Source organism: Oncorhynchus clarkii, unplaced genomic scaffold, assembly GCF_045791955.1.
Source record: "Oncorhynchus clarkii lewisi isolate Uvic-CL-2024 unplaced genomic scaffold, UVic_Ocla_1.0 unplaced_contig_3434_pilon_pilon, whole genome shotgun sequence".
NCBI lineage: Eukaryota > Metazoa > Chordata > Actinopteri > Salmoniformes > Salmonidae > Oncorhynchus > Oncorhynchus clarkii.
Genome location: NW_027259111.1, coordinates 11,129 through 26,662, shown reverse-complemented (window position 1 = coordinate 26,662; position 15,534 = coordinate 11,129). Strand labels below are relative to the sequence as shown.

The 15,534-nt window shown below is 41.7% G+C and overlaps 1 protein-coding gene across 1 annotated transcript; it reads left to right on the top strand.

Moving 5' to 3' along the window:
- The first annotated feature begins 253 nt into the window (after positions 1 to 253).
- LOC139399526 (nuclear receptor subfamily 5 group A member 2-like) lies at positions 254 to 13,733 on the top strand. The gene is made up of 4 exons (XM_071144924.1): positions 254 to 320; positions 4,212 to 4,343; positions 6,782 to 6,900; positions 13,526 to 13,733. The coding sequence occupies exons 1-4, from the start codon at positions 254 to 256 to the stop codon at positions 13,685 to 13,687; spliced, it is 480 nt and encodes a 159-aa protein (XP_071001025.1). The 3' UTR covers positions 13,688 to 13,733.
- Positions 13,734 to 15,534: the final 1,801 nt, after the last annotated feature.

The following is a 15,534-nucleotide window of genomic DNA, read 5'->3' as shown; positions in this document are numbered from 1 at the left end:
AGAGAGGGCAGAAAGAGGGAGGGAAGGGGATGGGATAGTTCACCAGGCAGAGTTCACTCGACTTCAGAGCAAGTGGACAGTAACTTTTTCCTTTTCTCTTCAACTCCTGAAGTCTCAGCCCTCTTCGTTGCTCTGATTGCCCCAATTACTACTCACAGAATGGAATAGGTTAGGGGATCGAGATTAAGGGTCGGTGTCGTAGAGGATCGATCAAACCAGAGCCTTGTTTTTGTCTGTGGAGCTGTGGATTGGCATGTCTTCCTTCAGCCGTGACAATGAAAGTGATCAGTGTGGCTCTACAGAGGACTTGACTGGTGCAGGTGAGTAGTGGCTGATTGTGTTGTAACATAGCTTCATGCTACGTGTCTGGTGCAGCGTGCCAGCCAGGATTCGAGAGGCCCCTCTATAGCCTACACTCTCAGAGGTAAAGGTGCCAAGAAGAACCTTTTGGGGTTCTAAAAATTACCACACAGGTAGAACATTTTCAGTTCAAAATGGTTCTTCCAGGAACCCCTGTATAAAGGATATTTGAGGAACCCCTGTGTAAAGGATCTTTGAGGAACCCCTGTGTAAAGGATCTTCGAGGAACCCATGTGTAAAGGGTCAAACCAGAAAGTGTATGCGATGAGAAGGGGTTTAATTGTTAATCTTTTCACTAAGATATTGTAGAGGTGACAACCAATCAGAAGATTTGAGGTGTGGCTTTCAGATTTTTGGTCACCTGTTAGAGTAAATGTCATTCCTGGTCATCATGTTCAGTTCGTACACTTCCAATTTAAATATTTTTGCATATTACACATTGTAACTTAATATGAATAATACTAACATTGCTCATCACATAGTAATAAAGTGGTAACTTTTTCAACTTTGGCATTTGCATTGACTCTTGAGGAAACTGTCAATGTTCAACTTTAACATGTGATGACAATACAACAGACGATATGAACAGGAATGACATTTAATCTAACAGGTGGCCCCCAAAAAGGATGTATGAAAGCCACGCCCCTTCTAAGCCACGCCTCCAGTCCAGGGTTCCTCCAGGAACCCTTTGTTATGTTGAAACATTAAAGATTCCTTTCAAGAATCCTGACAAGTAAGCAAAGGTGCAAATATGAACCATTGACTAGCAAAGGTGCAGGTTTCCTCAAGTCACCACTAATTCTAAGAGTGTTCATCATTTCTCTATTAGACTCGTGCACTCAGTCATGTTCCCATAAATACAAGGTTGAACTTGCAGTTTTCTCTAACCTTTTTTGAAATGTCCATTTTGACGTGCATTGTTGAGTAACAGCAATGGCATTTTTCATGTTTGGCAATGTTATGCTTGAAGATTAGTTTAGACCAAGGATGGAGGCCCGCAGATCGATTTCTGAAAACCACACACACACACACAAGTATTATTATAATTTTTTTTTGAACAGAGTTAGAATAGTAGAGTACACAAGGTGCAATTTCGAAACTTGGTTGAGCAATTTTTCTCTTGTAATGTCAGTCACTGACAGTCACTCAATTAGTCCATGACAGCTAAAAAAAATATTTGATTGGTAAATTAGTCTAGCCAGCTATCTAAACTTGGTCCAATTACCGACAGGGGCCCCCCATTGATTTTGCTAGTCACTCTCACTCAGATATCACATGCAAACATTTCTCTCCATGGTAAAATGAGTAGAATTGCAGGAACTAAAATGTGTTGCTGGCAACACATTTTCACTTAGGGCCTCCCCAAAAAGGCTAGGGTTGTCTCTGACTTCATGTGTGGGTGTGGTTACACAGACCTGTGAGCCACTGTGGCCCCCGTCAGATGAGTTCAGATTTTTGTGGCCCCCACCCCCATCAAAGTTGCCAATCCCTGGTTTAGGTTGTTGACATATGTTGTTGTCTATGCATTGAATGTACTGTTAGGGTGCTTATACACAATTTCCCGTTTTATTTTTGTTATTATTATTTTTTTTTTTTACAAAAACACACAATGCAATGCTATGTTTTTACATGCATAAATTAGTCATTAGGTCAAATTTAAGGAATGACGAATATCCGGAAATAAATTGAAAATATGTTGCAAATGAGGTCACTTCAACGCGTGGTTGTCGTGCGTAACAGGTTTGAGGCCTCATCATTGATACATCTTCAGCTTGCTTTTGTTTTATGAACACTATCAGCGAAGGTATCTTTTCAATAGCGCTTAGTATTCAAAGTCAAATCAAAACAAATGTTATTGGTCACATACACATGGTTAGCATGTGTTAATGCGAGTGTAGCGAAATGCTTGTGTTCAGTTTAAAGTAAATTATTTATGGATTCCAATCGAAACATTGACATCAGTAACAGTCAAATGTATTCCGGCAATCTATTGCCAAACATTTTACAGTCAATGTGTCAGACATTTGGACGTGTTTGTAGACCAATGTGTGTGAGTGTAGGTTACAGTTTAAATGTTAACTCACTCGAAATCTTTTCCGAGTTGCCTTTATGATCGGAAATGATAAAGATTAGACTATCAGAGCATGAACATGCACGAGAAAAGCAACGAAATGCATGTTCTTTACAACGATAAAACATATCATAATTGCAACAATTATTAGCATTGCGTGTTTGATAATTTCGAAATAATTATTTAAGTGTAGTTTTGGTTATATATATATATTTGATACAATGGATAGATTAAATCAGTTAGACCTGCGGGGTGCGTGTGCGTGTGTGTGAGAGTTTGCCCTCGCAAGTGCGTAAATGCGTGATGAGTGTGCGCGCGTGCTTATAGGGCCACTCTAATGTATGTCTCGAGTTGACCTTGGATATGTAGCCTAACCTTTTGCTTGAAAAGGCCGCTGTGCGTCACTTTTCACCATCCTCCCCATCCGTTGATTGACAGCTCTCAATAGGGCTCAGGTGATGACAAGAGTGAATTATGTTGTGTTCCGCTGTGTGTGTGTGTGTGTGTCTTGTCCTGTAGCTTATATAATTCTGTAAATATTAAGGAGAGAAATTAGATCATTTATAGAGGTAAATGTGGTATTTTAAAAAACGGGCATTGCATATTAGACGACAGCTTTGAAAAAGTTTTGCCCTAATTTGCATTTTTGTCGCAATAGCTTAGAATTAATTCATCCAGTAGCCTAAAACGAATAAACCCACCCCACACACTAATTTATCAGCTACCTACTCATGAAAAGCTTAATTAAAACTGTGCTTATAACTAATTACTAGACCTGTTGGCATAACGACATGCCTCCGTGCCTATACATATATGCTTTCCGCTCCTCTGTGTCAAAGATGGTTTCAGTTGCATCACTTCGATTTAGTCAGCCGATTTTAAAGCCCATCATTAGCAGTAAAAACAGTTGTGATTTGGACAGTGTGGATAAACGATTTAGAAATGATGTTGCCCGTCTCCGCACGCGATTGGAGCTAAGGGTGTGATGTCATACCACCATGAGCCCCTGATTGGCGTTAGGAAGCGGTGTCCGTGGAGTAAACAAAGCAGCAAGGAGAGGTTTGAACTTCACATCTCACTCCATCACAGATAGACCGAATTTACCTGAAGGAGCGGCCGGCGTGAAAGTCTTTTCAAACCAGCCCGAAAGTTCCTGACAGTTCGCAAACTCCACTTTCAAGACCAGTGTCAAAGACGTGGAAAGGCCAGCGGGAGAGCAGTCAGCTGCCGAGACCTCTAGAGAGGTGTCATCATATTTTAACCCGGTTCAATCCTGGTTGTCCGGGTAGATTTGTTATTTTAATCAGAGAGAGAGAGAGAGAGAGAGAGAGAGAGAGAGAGAGAGAGAGAGAGAGACGGAGAGAGAGAGAGAGAGGGGGGGGGGAGAGAGAGAGAGAGGGGGGGAGAGAGAGAGAGAGAGAGAGAGAGAGAGAGAGAGAGAGAGAGAGAGAGAGAGAGAGAGAGAGAGAGAACTCGAAATCATTGTGCTCCACCCCTTAACTTCGCGGTAAAACCATGCTCGTATACTAGGGTCAACGGCATTGCTCCATATTTCAATTTACCCAAGAGCAATTTCAGTATGAATTTACATTGTTCTCGCTGTTGCAGGCTACCCATCGGGTATGTAGCCTAGACCTTCGCTGTCTGTTTAAGCAGAGCCCGCTGCATTTTGGCCATACAGTGAGCGCGCAGGATTTGGGAAGCCACTTTTCTCCGGTGTGTCTGTGTGCGTGAGTGAGTGAGTGAGTGTGAGAACCTGTGGTGTTCCTCTCCGGTCCAGGTGGTCAGCCGGACGGAGCTGAGTCTCCCGCTCAGCCCAGTGGAGCTGTCATGCTGCCCAAAGGCGACACGGAATCTCTAGGACTCGTTCGATCGCATGGAGAACAGGGACACATGCCAAGAAATATGCAAGGTAAGAAATCTAGACCGATTTAGATGCCGTATTATTAGGCAATATTGTAGACCGCGCGACCGTTGTGCGTTAACACTGGCATCGCGAAAGGTGTAATTTGTGAAATTGTGCGTAATTACGGGCGAAAGACCTGACAGTTTAGGACATAAATAGCCAAGACAAACTCGTCGTGCATCTTATTCAGTTGTCAACTTGGAATAGTTAACTTATTTGCTGATCATGCATTATATATCACTATTAAGGTAGGCTACGCTGGGACGGTCAATATGTGGTATTTGCGAATTCGCTCTACCCAAATTCTATAGGAAAGATCATTGTTGCTGTCACCGACTTTCTCCAAATAGTGCATGGTAAATGATTCCATTGTACACTTTATGAATTAATTAAAAGCACAATATTCACTTAGTCAGATATCATTCCGTTTTATCCATTGTGTTTCATTCCTGCCATAGGCTATTATGAAATTATAGGCTACGGTTGATCTACCATACAGGCCTAGCCACAAGCCATCCTAAAGCTCACCTGATGTCTAACGTTTGCTTAATATGCAAGAGCTCATGTGCCAGTTGTTGGAACCTGAAAAATGTGAATTCCCCAAATGGCATCAAGTCTAGGCCACTGTCTTTTTAAACTTCGGTTTCAGCCCCATGCAGAATTATGTCAGTGATATTTGGAATACATTATTTTCTTTCAGGTCACGTTTTTGTCAAAAGTTTATATTAAAAGGGCGACGAGTTTAGAACCGTTACTCCAGAACACGAGGGTGCAAATCAGATATCCTACAGTTTGCGAGTAAGAAATTTGGCCTACGACCAAAAAAAGTTTTGATGACATAAATGTGCAATTATTGAAAAATGCCAAGTTGGGTTAAATACATTTCGCTTGGAATCATTTTTGTTAAATTTACAAATTGTAACCTATAACCCGTAGTTTCGGGGGTTCCTTCTCATAATGCTGGACTAGCCTACTGCTTGTTTTAATTTCCAAAAGTTCAATGTTAGAAAATAAGATCACTATTTTCGATGAGAATTGAAGTGTTCTTTGCAAGCCTATCGAATTATTATTTCTTAATCCCCTCCACTTTGCTAATTGCACAGTTCGATTATCTTTAAAAATTAAGTTTCATATGGTGTGGATACAAATATCTGATAACTCAAGCTTCAAGGCATGAATGGAATTTTCATCTATATTTTGCACGGGTAGTTTCTCTGTCTGCGTGCAAAAAAAGAAAATGCCATTTCCCAATCCATTTAAACATGGGCATAGCTTATTTTCAAATATCAAACTTTAAACTGAAAACAGTTTTGAGGCTGCATGTTTCTCAGAGGCCCGAGATAAGATTCGATAGCTAAGTTATAGGTTACAGAAAAACTTTCTGAACTTGTCAAAAAATCTAACCCATGGGTTCAGCTCTCCTGTCATCAAAATAGGAGGCCTGACATTTTCATACGGGAATTTTTTGTGCTGGCGGATATGTTTGTAAGATTATTATTATAATATATATGTTTAACCTTTATTTAACTAGGCAGGTCAGTTAAGAACAAATTCGTATTTACGATGACTTTCTCAACTTATTATACAGGACTTACAGATCAGAGGGTCAATGGAGAAAAACATGTTCAGCAGACACACAGGCAGAAAGACGCATTTTGAAAGTTACATTATTCTATCTGCTCTGAAATTCATTGTGATTTTTCTGTTTGATGTTTGCCGCATTTTAAGGACAATCAATTATTTTCTTACCATTGTAAATGTCAGTTCCGCTGTTTGCTAACACTGTTATATATCCGCTTATCAATGCAATTATTTTCATCAGCATTCATGCCCGTAAAATGACTTAAGCAGGTGCTTATGGAAAGTAAATTAAACCGTATGTGTACAGAGCAGAGCAGACACGGGAAGAGTAGCTGAAGGCGATTCAATTTAAGTTCAATTTAAGAATCGGTTTTATATTTTTCTTTCACCTGTTAGCACGAAAGGTTGCACTGTAGGCCGTCTTCATTCGCCTGTGGGCGGTAACATTTACTCCTCGAATGCTTAACTCTAATATCTTACCATTTCCGGGATGAATTCACGACTTAATATCATGAATATTTATGAAGCTCAGTTTCATATGTTTGCACTGTCTGCGACTGGCGAGCAAGAGTGAATGCAGCAAAACGGGAAAATTAAGGTTATTTCCTTTTAGTACTATCAAATAACATTATTCATCCAAATAAGGAATAGTTTAGTCAAATTTCCTTTTGGATCAAAGCTTCAAAATGATAATTTTTCCTAAAAAATTTGATGGATTTTCAAAAAAAATATTCCATAGCCTAAGGTCATTGTAAATTCAGTCAGATGTATAGTTAAAGACTGCAGTAGGCCTATATAGGAAAATAAGGTATTTCAGATCAAAGTCTTCTTCTTCGTTTTCTCATGTGTGTCGTGTGTTGCAGCCCCCCACTATAAAATGATGGACTACTCATATGATGAAGACTTGGATGAGATGTGTCCGGTGTGTGGAGACAAGGTTTCTGGATACCATTACGGGCTCCTCACATGTGAAAGCTGCAAGGTTTGTTCTTATTTTTTATTTTATTTTTTTAAAACAATTTTTCTAACCTTTCCTCAGATTGTCCTTCTGTGCTTCTCTTGGAACCTTTATTGAAGAAAATGTGCTACGTGCAGTGATATGTAACTGATAATAACATATTGATGATTGTGGTTGAAGGATATAACGGTGGTTAGTGTGAAGTGGTTCATATTGTCTCCTGTCTGGTCTATGTACCTGCTGTTTCCATAATCAGTAAGCTATGTGTTAAAATATGTGCATATTTCAATGTACCAATGTACATAAAATATGTAAACAGTTTCGATTTGTTTATGCTAGCGTATTAGCCTTAGTAAACTCCTACATTTGTTTGCAGAAGTTCCAAGTAACCTACATATAGTTAACCAAATGGTTTTTTTGTAAAATCTCTAAATGTCTATTTGTGTGTAGTCCACATAGCCTACGCTGTAGATTTAATCGATTTTCTGACCTTAAGATGCAACACATTTACTCTGAGGATACCTTCAATTGCAACATTGCTTCATTTGAAGTGTTGTCTTCTTTAAAATGGTAGAGAGTGTGTAATTCTTTGAAAGCGTTTTTTTTTAAACTTCTTTTCTTTCTTAAACTCAGCATATGGAGGATGTCACTGGATTCCGTCTTGTTAGAGAGGCATGTTAGTAAAGTTGTAAAATGAATCCTGTCGTTTTAGCCGAGATAACCCGTTTTTAACTCATATCCTCAGACAGCGTTCTGACCGTGGATCATTTTAAAGGTAACCTATGTGTGTACGGGTGTCTTCAATGAAATCATGTCGACTTTGCAGTATGATGGCTAATTTCCCACCAGCACAGTTCTAAACGGGATCTGTTAATCAGGAACATATTGGAGTTGTACCGTGTAGTTATTTCAATGGAAGCTGTCTGGTTTTTTTTGGACGGGAGAAAGATTGGGGTCTTTCCTGTCCTTTCTCACCAGTCTAGCACACTGCCGTGGGTCTGAGACAGGAGGTTTCAGGCTAGCACTCTGCCATGGGTCTGAGACAGGAGGTTTCAGGCTAGCACACTGCCGTGGGTCTGAGACAGGAGGTATCAGTCTAGCACACTGCCGTGGGTCTGAGACAGGAGGTATCAGGCTAGCACACTGCCGTGGGTCTGAGACAGGAGGTATCAGTCTAGCACACTGCCGTGGGTCTGAGACAGGAGGTATCAGTCTAGCACACTGCAGTGGGTCTGAGACAGGAGGTATCAGTCTAGCACTCTGCCGTGGGTCTGAGAAAGGAGGTTTCAGGCTAGCACTCTGCCGTGGGTCTGAGACAGGAGGTATCAGGCTAGCACACTGCCGTGGGTCTGAGACAGGAGGTATCAGGCTAGCACACTGCCGTGGGTCTGAGACAGGAGGTATCAGTCTAGCACACTGCCGTGGGTCTGAGACAGGAGGTATCAGGACTCAATGTCTAAACACACAATGTAATACAGTGTTGGTCTGCTTTAAACCTGTACACACACACACACACACACACACACACACACACACACACACACAGGCAAGCAAGCAGGATGCGCACGCACACACATAAACACACATAAACACACATACACACAGATACACACAGATAGACAAACACAGACTTGTATTCTAAGTCCACATGAAACCACACTGTACCTGCATGTTAAAACCAACATAAAGGTCGACAGAACCATAAATGGTCATGGTTTCCTCACTGGCGATTTGGAGGCTCCAAATCTTTGTTTGTCACACACTTTGTAAACAACAGGTGTAGACTAACAGTGACATGTTTACAAAGGCTCACTCTAGGGATCTCTGTGTTTAAAAAAAACCCCAAAAACATTAACTTCGTCATTCAGTTTAACCCAGACACACACACTCACACAAACACACACACGCACAAACAGACACGATCACTGACTTGAAAGAGTACAATATGTTTAAACTGGTCTATATATTAATGGAAATACCATTTATTGAGTAGAATGTATACCCTGTGGGTCAGTAGAATCTACATCCAGTGGGTCAGTAGAATGTATATCCAGTAGGTCAGTAGACTGTATATCCAGTGGGTCAGTAGAATGTGTATCCAGTGGGTCAGTAGAATGTATATCCAGTAGGTCAGTAGACTGTATATCCAGTAGGTCAGTAGAATGTATATCCAGTGGGTCAGTAGTCTGTATATCCAGTGGGTCAGTAGAATGTTTATCCAGTGGGTCAGTAGAATGTGTATCCAGTAGGTCAGTAGAATGTATATCCAGTAGGTCAGTAGTCTGTATATCCAGTAAGTCTGTAGACTGTGTTTCCAGTGGGTCAGTAGAATGTATATCCAGTGGGTCAGTAGTCTGTATATCCAGTAGGTCAGTAGACTGTGTATCCAGTGGGTCAGTAGAATGTATATCCAGTGGGTCAGTAGAATGTATATCCAGTGGGTCAGTAGAATGTATATCCAGTGGGTCAGTAGAATGTATATCCAGTGGGTCAGTAGAATGTTTATCCAGTGGGTCAGTAGTCTGTATATCCAGTAAGTCTGTAGACTGTGTTTCCAGTGGGTCAGTAGAATGTATATCCAGTGGGTCAGTAGTCTGTATATCCAGTAGGTCAGTAGACTGTGTATCCAGTGGGTCAGTAGACTGTATATCCAGTGGGTCAGTAGTCTGTATATCCAGTAGGTCAGTAGACTGTGTATCCAGTGGGTCAGTAGACTGTACATCCAGTGGGTCAGTAGTCTGTATATCCAGTAAGTCTGTAGACTGTGTTTCCAGTGGGTCAGTAGACTGTATATCCAGTGGGTCAGTAGACTGTATATCCAGTGGGTCAGTAGTCTGTATATCCAGTAGGTCAGTAGACTGTGTATCTGGGTCAGTATCCAGTGGGTCAGGTCTGTAGACTGTGTTTCCAGTGGGTCAGTAGAATGTATATCCAGTGGGTCAGTAGACTGTACATCCAGTGGGTCAGTAGTCTGTATATCCAGTAAGTCTGTAGACTGTGTTTCCAGTGGGTCAGTAGACTGTATATCCAGTGGGTCAGTAGACTGTATATCCAGTGGGTCAGTAGAATGTATATCCAGTGGGTCAGTAGAATCTATATCCAGTGGGTCAGTAGAATCTATATCCAGTGGGTCAGTAGAATGTATATCCAGTGGGTCAGTAGAATCTATATCCAGTGGGTCAGTAGGATCTATATCCAGTGGGTCAGTAGACTGTGTATCCAGTGGATCAGTAGACTGTATATCCAGTGGGTCAGTAGAATGTATATCCAGTGGGTCAGTAGAATGTATATCCAGTGGGTCAGTAGAATGTATATCCAGTGGGTCAGTAGACTGTGTATCCAGTGGGTCAGTAGACTGTATATCCAGTGGGTCAGTAGAATGTGTATCCAGTGGGTCAGTAGAATGTATATCCAGTGGGTCAGTAGACTGTATATCCAGTAGGTCAGTAGACTGTATATCGAGTGGGTCAGTAGACTGTGTTTCCAGTGGATCAGTAGAATGTATATCCAGTGTGTCTATTCTAGTGTGGTTATATTATCATGTCACAAGGCTGGATCAAGCAATGCAGGTTGTACATTGTTTGGAGTTTGGTGAAATATTGATTGTTTTACTTTTAAATGGGCAGGTTTAAGGCATTTCTCCCGACTTGTGTGGATCGGGAATTTTTTATTTTTAATTTAACCTTTATTTAACCAGGTAGGCTAGTTGAGAACAAGTTCTCATTTACACCTGCGACCTGGCCAAGAATAAAGCAAAGCAGTTCGACACAAACAACAACACAGAGTTACACATGGAACAAACAAACATACAGTCAATAATACAGTAAAAAAGTCTATATACAGTGTGTGCAAATGAGGTAAGATAAGGGAGGTATGGCAATACATAGGACATGGTGGCGAAGTAATTACAATATACCAATTAAACACTGAATCAGAATCATAAAACACGGGACGAGATGTTAAAAACTGTCCATTGTGCCAATAGATTGTATGCACTCGCATGAGATTTGCCGTGATGTTGATAGAGTGGCATTGGAGGTTTATTTCTTAGACTGGGTTAAGATGTCAATTTTGGGATACATCCTCAGTAGTGTGCCTTCGAATCAGTGGGTGTTTCGGCCTTTAATCACTAAACACCCTCATCACAGGTGGCCAGCTAAAGGGTGATCAAGCCTTTAGCTTGTGTCCCATGCCCAATTAAGATGTCACCAGGGACAATGCATGGCAGGGGCGTCCTCTTCCATGAGCCAGCCCTACAGCTGACCGCATACCTCATATGCCCTCCTCAAGTTGGAGGGATCTGAATTGGGTTCTCAGGTGGGGGTGGGGGGTCATGAAGTTATAGCCCAGCAAGGGTCCTTCCGTTTGATCCAGATCCACTGGCTGCCTCTTTCAGCTGCTTGAGAAACTGCTCTGACGGTCTGCCGGAGAGCCTGTCCAAGGATTCCAAGTTCTTTCAGCAACCTGATGGTGGAAGAAGCCACAAATCCTCTGCATCCCACTTCAACTGGCCAGACTTTTGCATTCCAGCCACGCTGAGTTGCGTCTGCTGCCAACTCTGTGTAACGCAGTTTCTTACGCTCGTAGACCTCTTCAACAGAGTTTTCCCACGGGACTGTGAGCTCTATGATGTGCACAGCCTTTCGTGAAGGGGACCAGAGTGCCATGTCTGGCCTAAGGTTGGTAGAAGCAATCTCAGGTGGAAAAATGAGTTGCTGGCCAATATCGACAACAATCTTCCAGTCCCGGGCCATGGCTAGGTGTCCAGTTTCTGGCTTCGTAGGAGGATGCTTGGGCCTTTTTTGTCCCTCCCGGATTAATGTTGTTGTTTTGACGGGATTGCTTGTTTTTGGAGGTAATGAATTGGTTGCACTCCTCTTGGTCTCAAGTGCTGCAGCCAGGCTCTTGAGGACCTGATTGTGCCTCCAGGTGTAGCGGCCTTGTGAGAGGCTGGTCTTGCAACCAGAGTCGCTGGAGCTGGGCAGAGGGGGCATGTCGGGTCCTCGCCATACCATTGATTGAGTGATTGATGTGCAGAAGATGAATGTGCAAGTAGAGATACTGGTGTGCAAAGGAGCAAGATAAATAAATAAATACAATATGGGGATGAGGTAGTTGGATGGGCTATTTACAGATGGGCTATGTACAGGTGTAGTGGTCTGTCAGCTGCTGGTGCTTAAAGGTAGTGAGGGAGATATAAGTCTCCGGCTTCAGGGATTTTTGTAGTTCGTTCCAGTCATTGGCAGCAGAAGGAAAGGTGGCCAAAGGAGGAATTGGCTTTGGGGGTGACTAGTGAGATATACCTACTTGAGCACGTGCCATGGGTGGGTGCTGCTATGGTGACAAGTGGTCTGAGATAAGACGGGGCTTTACCTAGCAGAGACTTGTAGATGACCTGTAGCCAGTGGGTTTGGCGGTGAGTATGAAGCGAGGGCGAGCCAAAGAGAGCATACAGGTCGCAATGGTGGGTAGTATATGGGGCTTTGGTGACATAAAACAGATGGCACTGTGTTAGACTGCATCAAATACGCTAATACCTTTTCCACGTGAGATTTTTCCTGCTACTGTAACGGATGTGAAACGGCTAGCTTGTTAGCGGTGGTGCGCGCTAAATAGCGTTTCAATCGGCGACGTCACTTGCTCTGAGACCTTGAAGTAGTGGTTCCCCTTGCTCTGCAAGGGCCGTGGCTTTTTGTGGAGCGATGGGTAACAATGCTTCGTGGGTGACTGTTAATGTGTGCAGAGGGTCCCTGGTTCGTGCCCGGGTATGGGCGAGGGGACGGTCTAAAGTTATACTGTTACACTACTTCTGAACATTTTTTCAACGGTACAGTTAGAACCAAGTGAACTATAAATGATTGGATTTGTTATTCTCTTATTCTCATATTGTTTTATAATTAAGATAGAACAAGTTGTTCGGGTACATTCTGAAGTCTTCATAGCACCACCGTAAGTGTAAATATCCATGTAGTGCTTGTGGTATTGTCTGGCTGGAATTGCAACAGGATACTTCATGAAAATATTGTTCACATTTTGATGCTATTAATAGTATTTTATATTGTTGTTTAAACTAATAATTAGAACAGATGTTTATTCTGTACTTTTCATCAAACATTAATTCAAATATAAGTAACATGACAATTGTTGTATCCATGCATCTGTCTGAACATTTACCCAAAGCACAATAAAATTAATTAATAAATAGTAAAAATCATTGTTTATTTGTGAGTAAATATTTTTAGCATTAACAATTCAAAGCGTGGAAGTTATTTTGATAATCTCATAGCAAGAATTATAATGTTTTATAACAAAGTAGTGTATCCGATATTTGTTTTTGTGTTTTGTTAGGGTTTTAAGTTTTACATATTGAAATCAGAATTTTCATTATTCATTTAGTTCATTCAGCACCATTTACATATGAGGAACTGTAAAGCCTAATTTTCTGGTCATTTGTCGATGATGAACAGGAGATGGTGTCAAGAAATGTTCTGTGTGTGTGTGTGTGTGTGTGTGTGTGTGTGTGTGTGTGTGTGTGTGTGTGTGTGTGTGTATGTGTGTGAGAGCTTGCACGCTCAAGCATGTGTTTGTGAATCGGGCAGTTACAAACGCCGGGGTCATACGTGTTGACAATGTTAATTCTTCTCCGCAGGGTTTCTTCAAGCGCACGGTTCAGAATAACAAACGGTACACATGCATAGAGAACCAGACATGTGCCATCGACAAGACACAAAGAAAACGCTGCCCTTATTGCCGCTTTCAGAAGTGCCTCACTGTTGGCATGAAGCTGGAAGGTAAGGACACCTCTTATTAATGAGGTTATAAGACAACAAGAAGGTCCTAGTATAGGACAACTATGTTATGGTCGGGGTTTGACTTAATGTTGGTGCATGACAGTCCTGGGTTCAAATGGTATTATTTTTCTCTTTCAAAAAGGGGTTTTGGACTTTTGGGACTACTCTATTGGTTCCATTGTGCACTGCGAGTTCAGTCACACCCAGCTAAAGTTGTTGAAAGTAAATTAAATCTATTTTAGCCCAGAGACTGGTGCATACAGTACACAGGGGTCAGTAGATTCTCCCATAACAAATCAGATCAAACGAGTCGGGAATATGTGACCGACCGCCTCGATTCGGTCTTATGTAGCAACACTTGAAAAAAATTCAGAGCTCCAAAATTGTATGTCATATACAGCATTTGAGGAACAATGCGAAAGTAATTATAATTTAAAGTTGTAGCCCCACTTTTGGAATGTTTTGGTACACCTACTGGAGAGCTCTTCTTTGTCTACACCCATTCAGCATCGTTCACACCCTCTTAAGCTTTAGCCCCGCCCATTCAGCATCGTTCACACCCTCTTAAGCTTTAGCCCCGCCCGTCTCTTTAAGGATTCACATTTGAGGCCATATGCTAAAGAGAGTGAGTAAAGATTTTTAAAACTGAAAGTGGTAAAACTAGTAGCCTACTATAAGTCTATATCCTAATGTGACTTTGGTGCAGGTCATGTTGTTCTTCACATTACCGTCTCCGATAAACACTATCAAATAATAATAATAATAATAATAATCAACGTTTATTTTGTCAGATGTCAATGGTACAGTGAAAGGGTTACTGTATTTGCATAGTAGCAAAACTCAATATAAAAAAAAGAACAAAACTTATCAATGCCAGTAGAGAAATAACAAAATAATATACAGTATGTACAAGAACAATATCAATAACAATAGCAGTGATACTGGTGGTAGATGAGGTAGTTCTATGAATTATATGCATACAATCAAGGGAAAGTGGATGAGCAACAGGATATTTTTTATTTAGTAGCTGCAACGTATGGTATGTGTGTGTGTGTGTATACGTGTATATGTGTGTGTGTGTGTGTGTGTGTGTGTGTATATATATATGTGTGTGTGTGTGCGTGTGCGTGTGCGTGTGCGTGTGTGTGTGCGTGTGTGTGTCTGTCTGTCTGTCTGTCTGTCTGTCTGTCTGTCTGTCTGTCTGTCTGTGTTTGTGGGTTAGGAGAAAGTCATACGAATGTGCATAGAGGCACTGCAGATAGTCTGAATGACTGGGAACTCGCCCCACCATGATGAATTGGTCCATCCACGCAAGGGAATGTATAGTCAGAGAGCATGTTTCTGTCCTGCCCTTGACTTTGGTGCAGGGTATATCATGTCCATGCCCTCTTTGTGACAAAACTCCCTGATCTTCTCAAAAAGATAAGTTTGTCTAGCTGTGTCCAGTCCAGGTGGTTCTTGTACAGGCAAGACCATCTATGGGAGGAAGGACGTCAGCGTTGCGTAGCAGCAGCTGAAACCTGGTCCCGACTGAGTCTGAATGCTCTTTGGTGACAACAACACCAGGCTCAAGAGCATCGAAGACATTTCAACCTTGCATAGCATTAATTCACCTCCCAAGTTTAGATAAGAAGAATAGCCTCATACAATGTAATGAAAATGATATTCACCTGAAGTGTGGGTACTGCTGGATCTGTGGCAGAGGCCTGAAGTACGGAGTCAGGTGTTGTTTGCCTGTCATAGCGTTCCACCAGCATCGTATCATCCTCCAGTCTCCTTCTATGACTGGTGGAGGAGAGTCAGGTGTGTTCTACTGCTGCTGAAAATACACATTCCAGAGTCAAATATTTTTGCATTATTATACAAT

Bases quoted from the DNA above. Each gene is read 5' to 3' on its own strand.
- LOC139399526 (XM_071144924.1), top strand. From the start codon at position 254: ATGTCTTCCTTCAGCCGTGACAATGAAAGTGATCAGTGTGGCTCTACA. The intron at 4,344-6,781 runs GTAAGAAATCTA...CGTGTGTTGCAG, and splicing joins CATGCCAAGAAATATGCAAG to CCCCCCACTATAAAATGATG. The intron at 6,901-13,525 runs GTTTGTTCTTAT...TCTTCTCCGCAG, and splicing joins TCACATGTGAAAGCTGCAAG to GGTTTCTTCAAGCGCACGGT.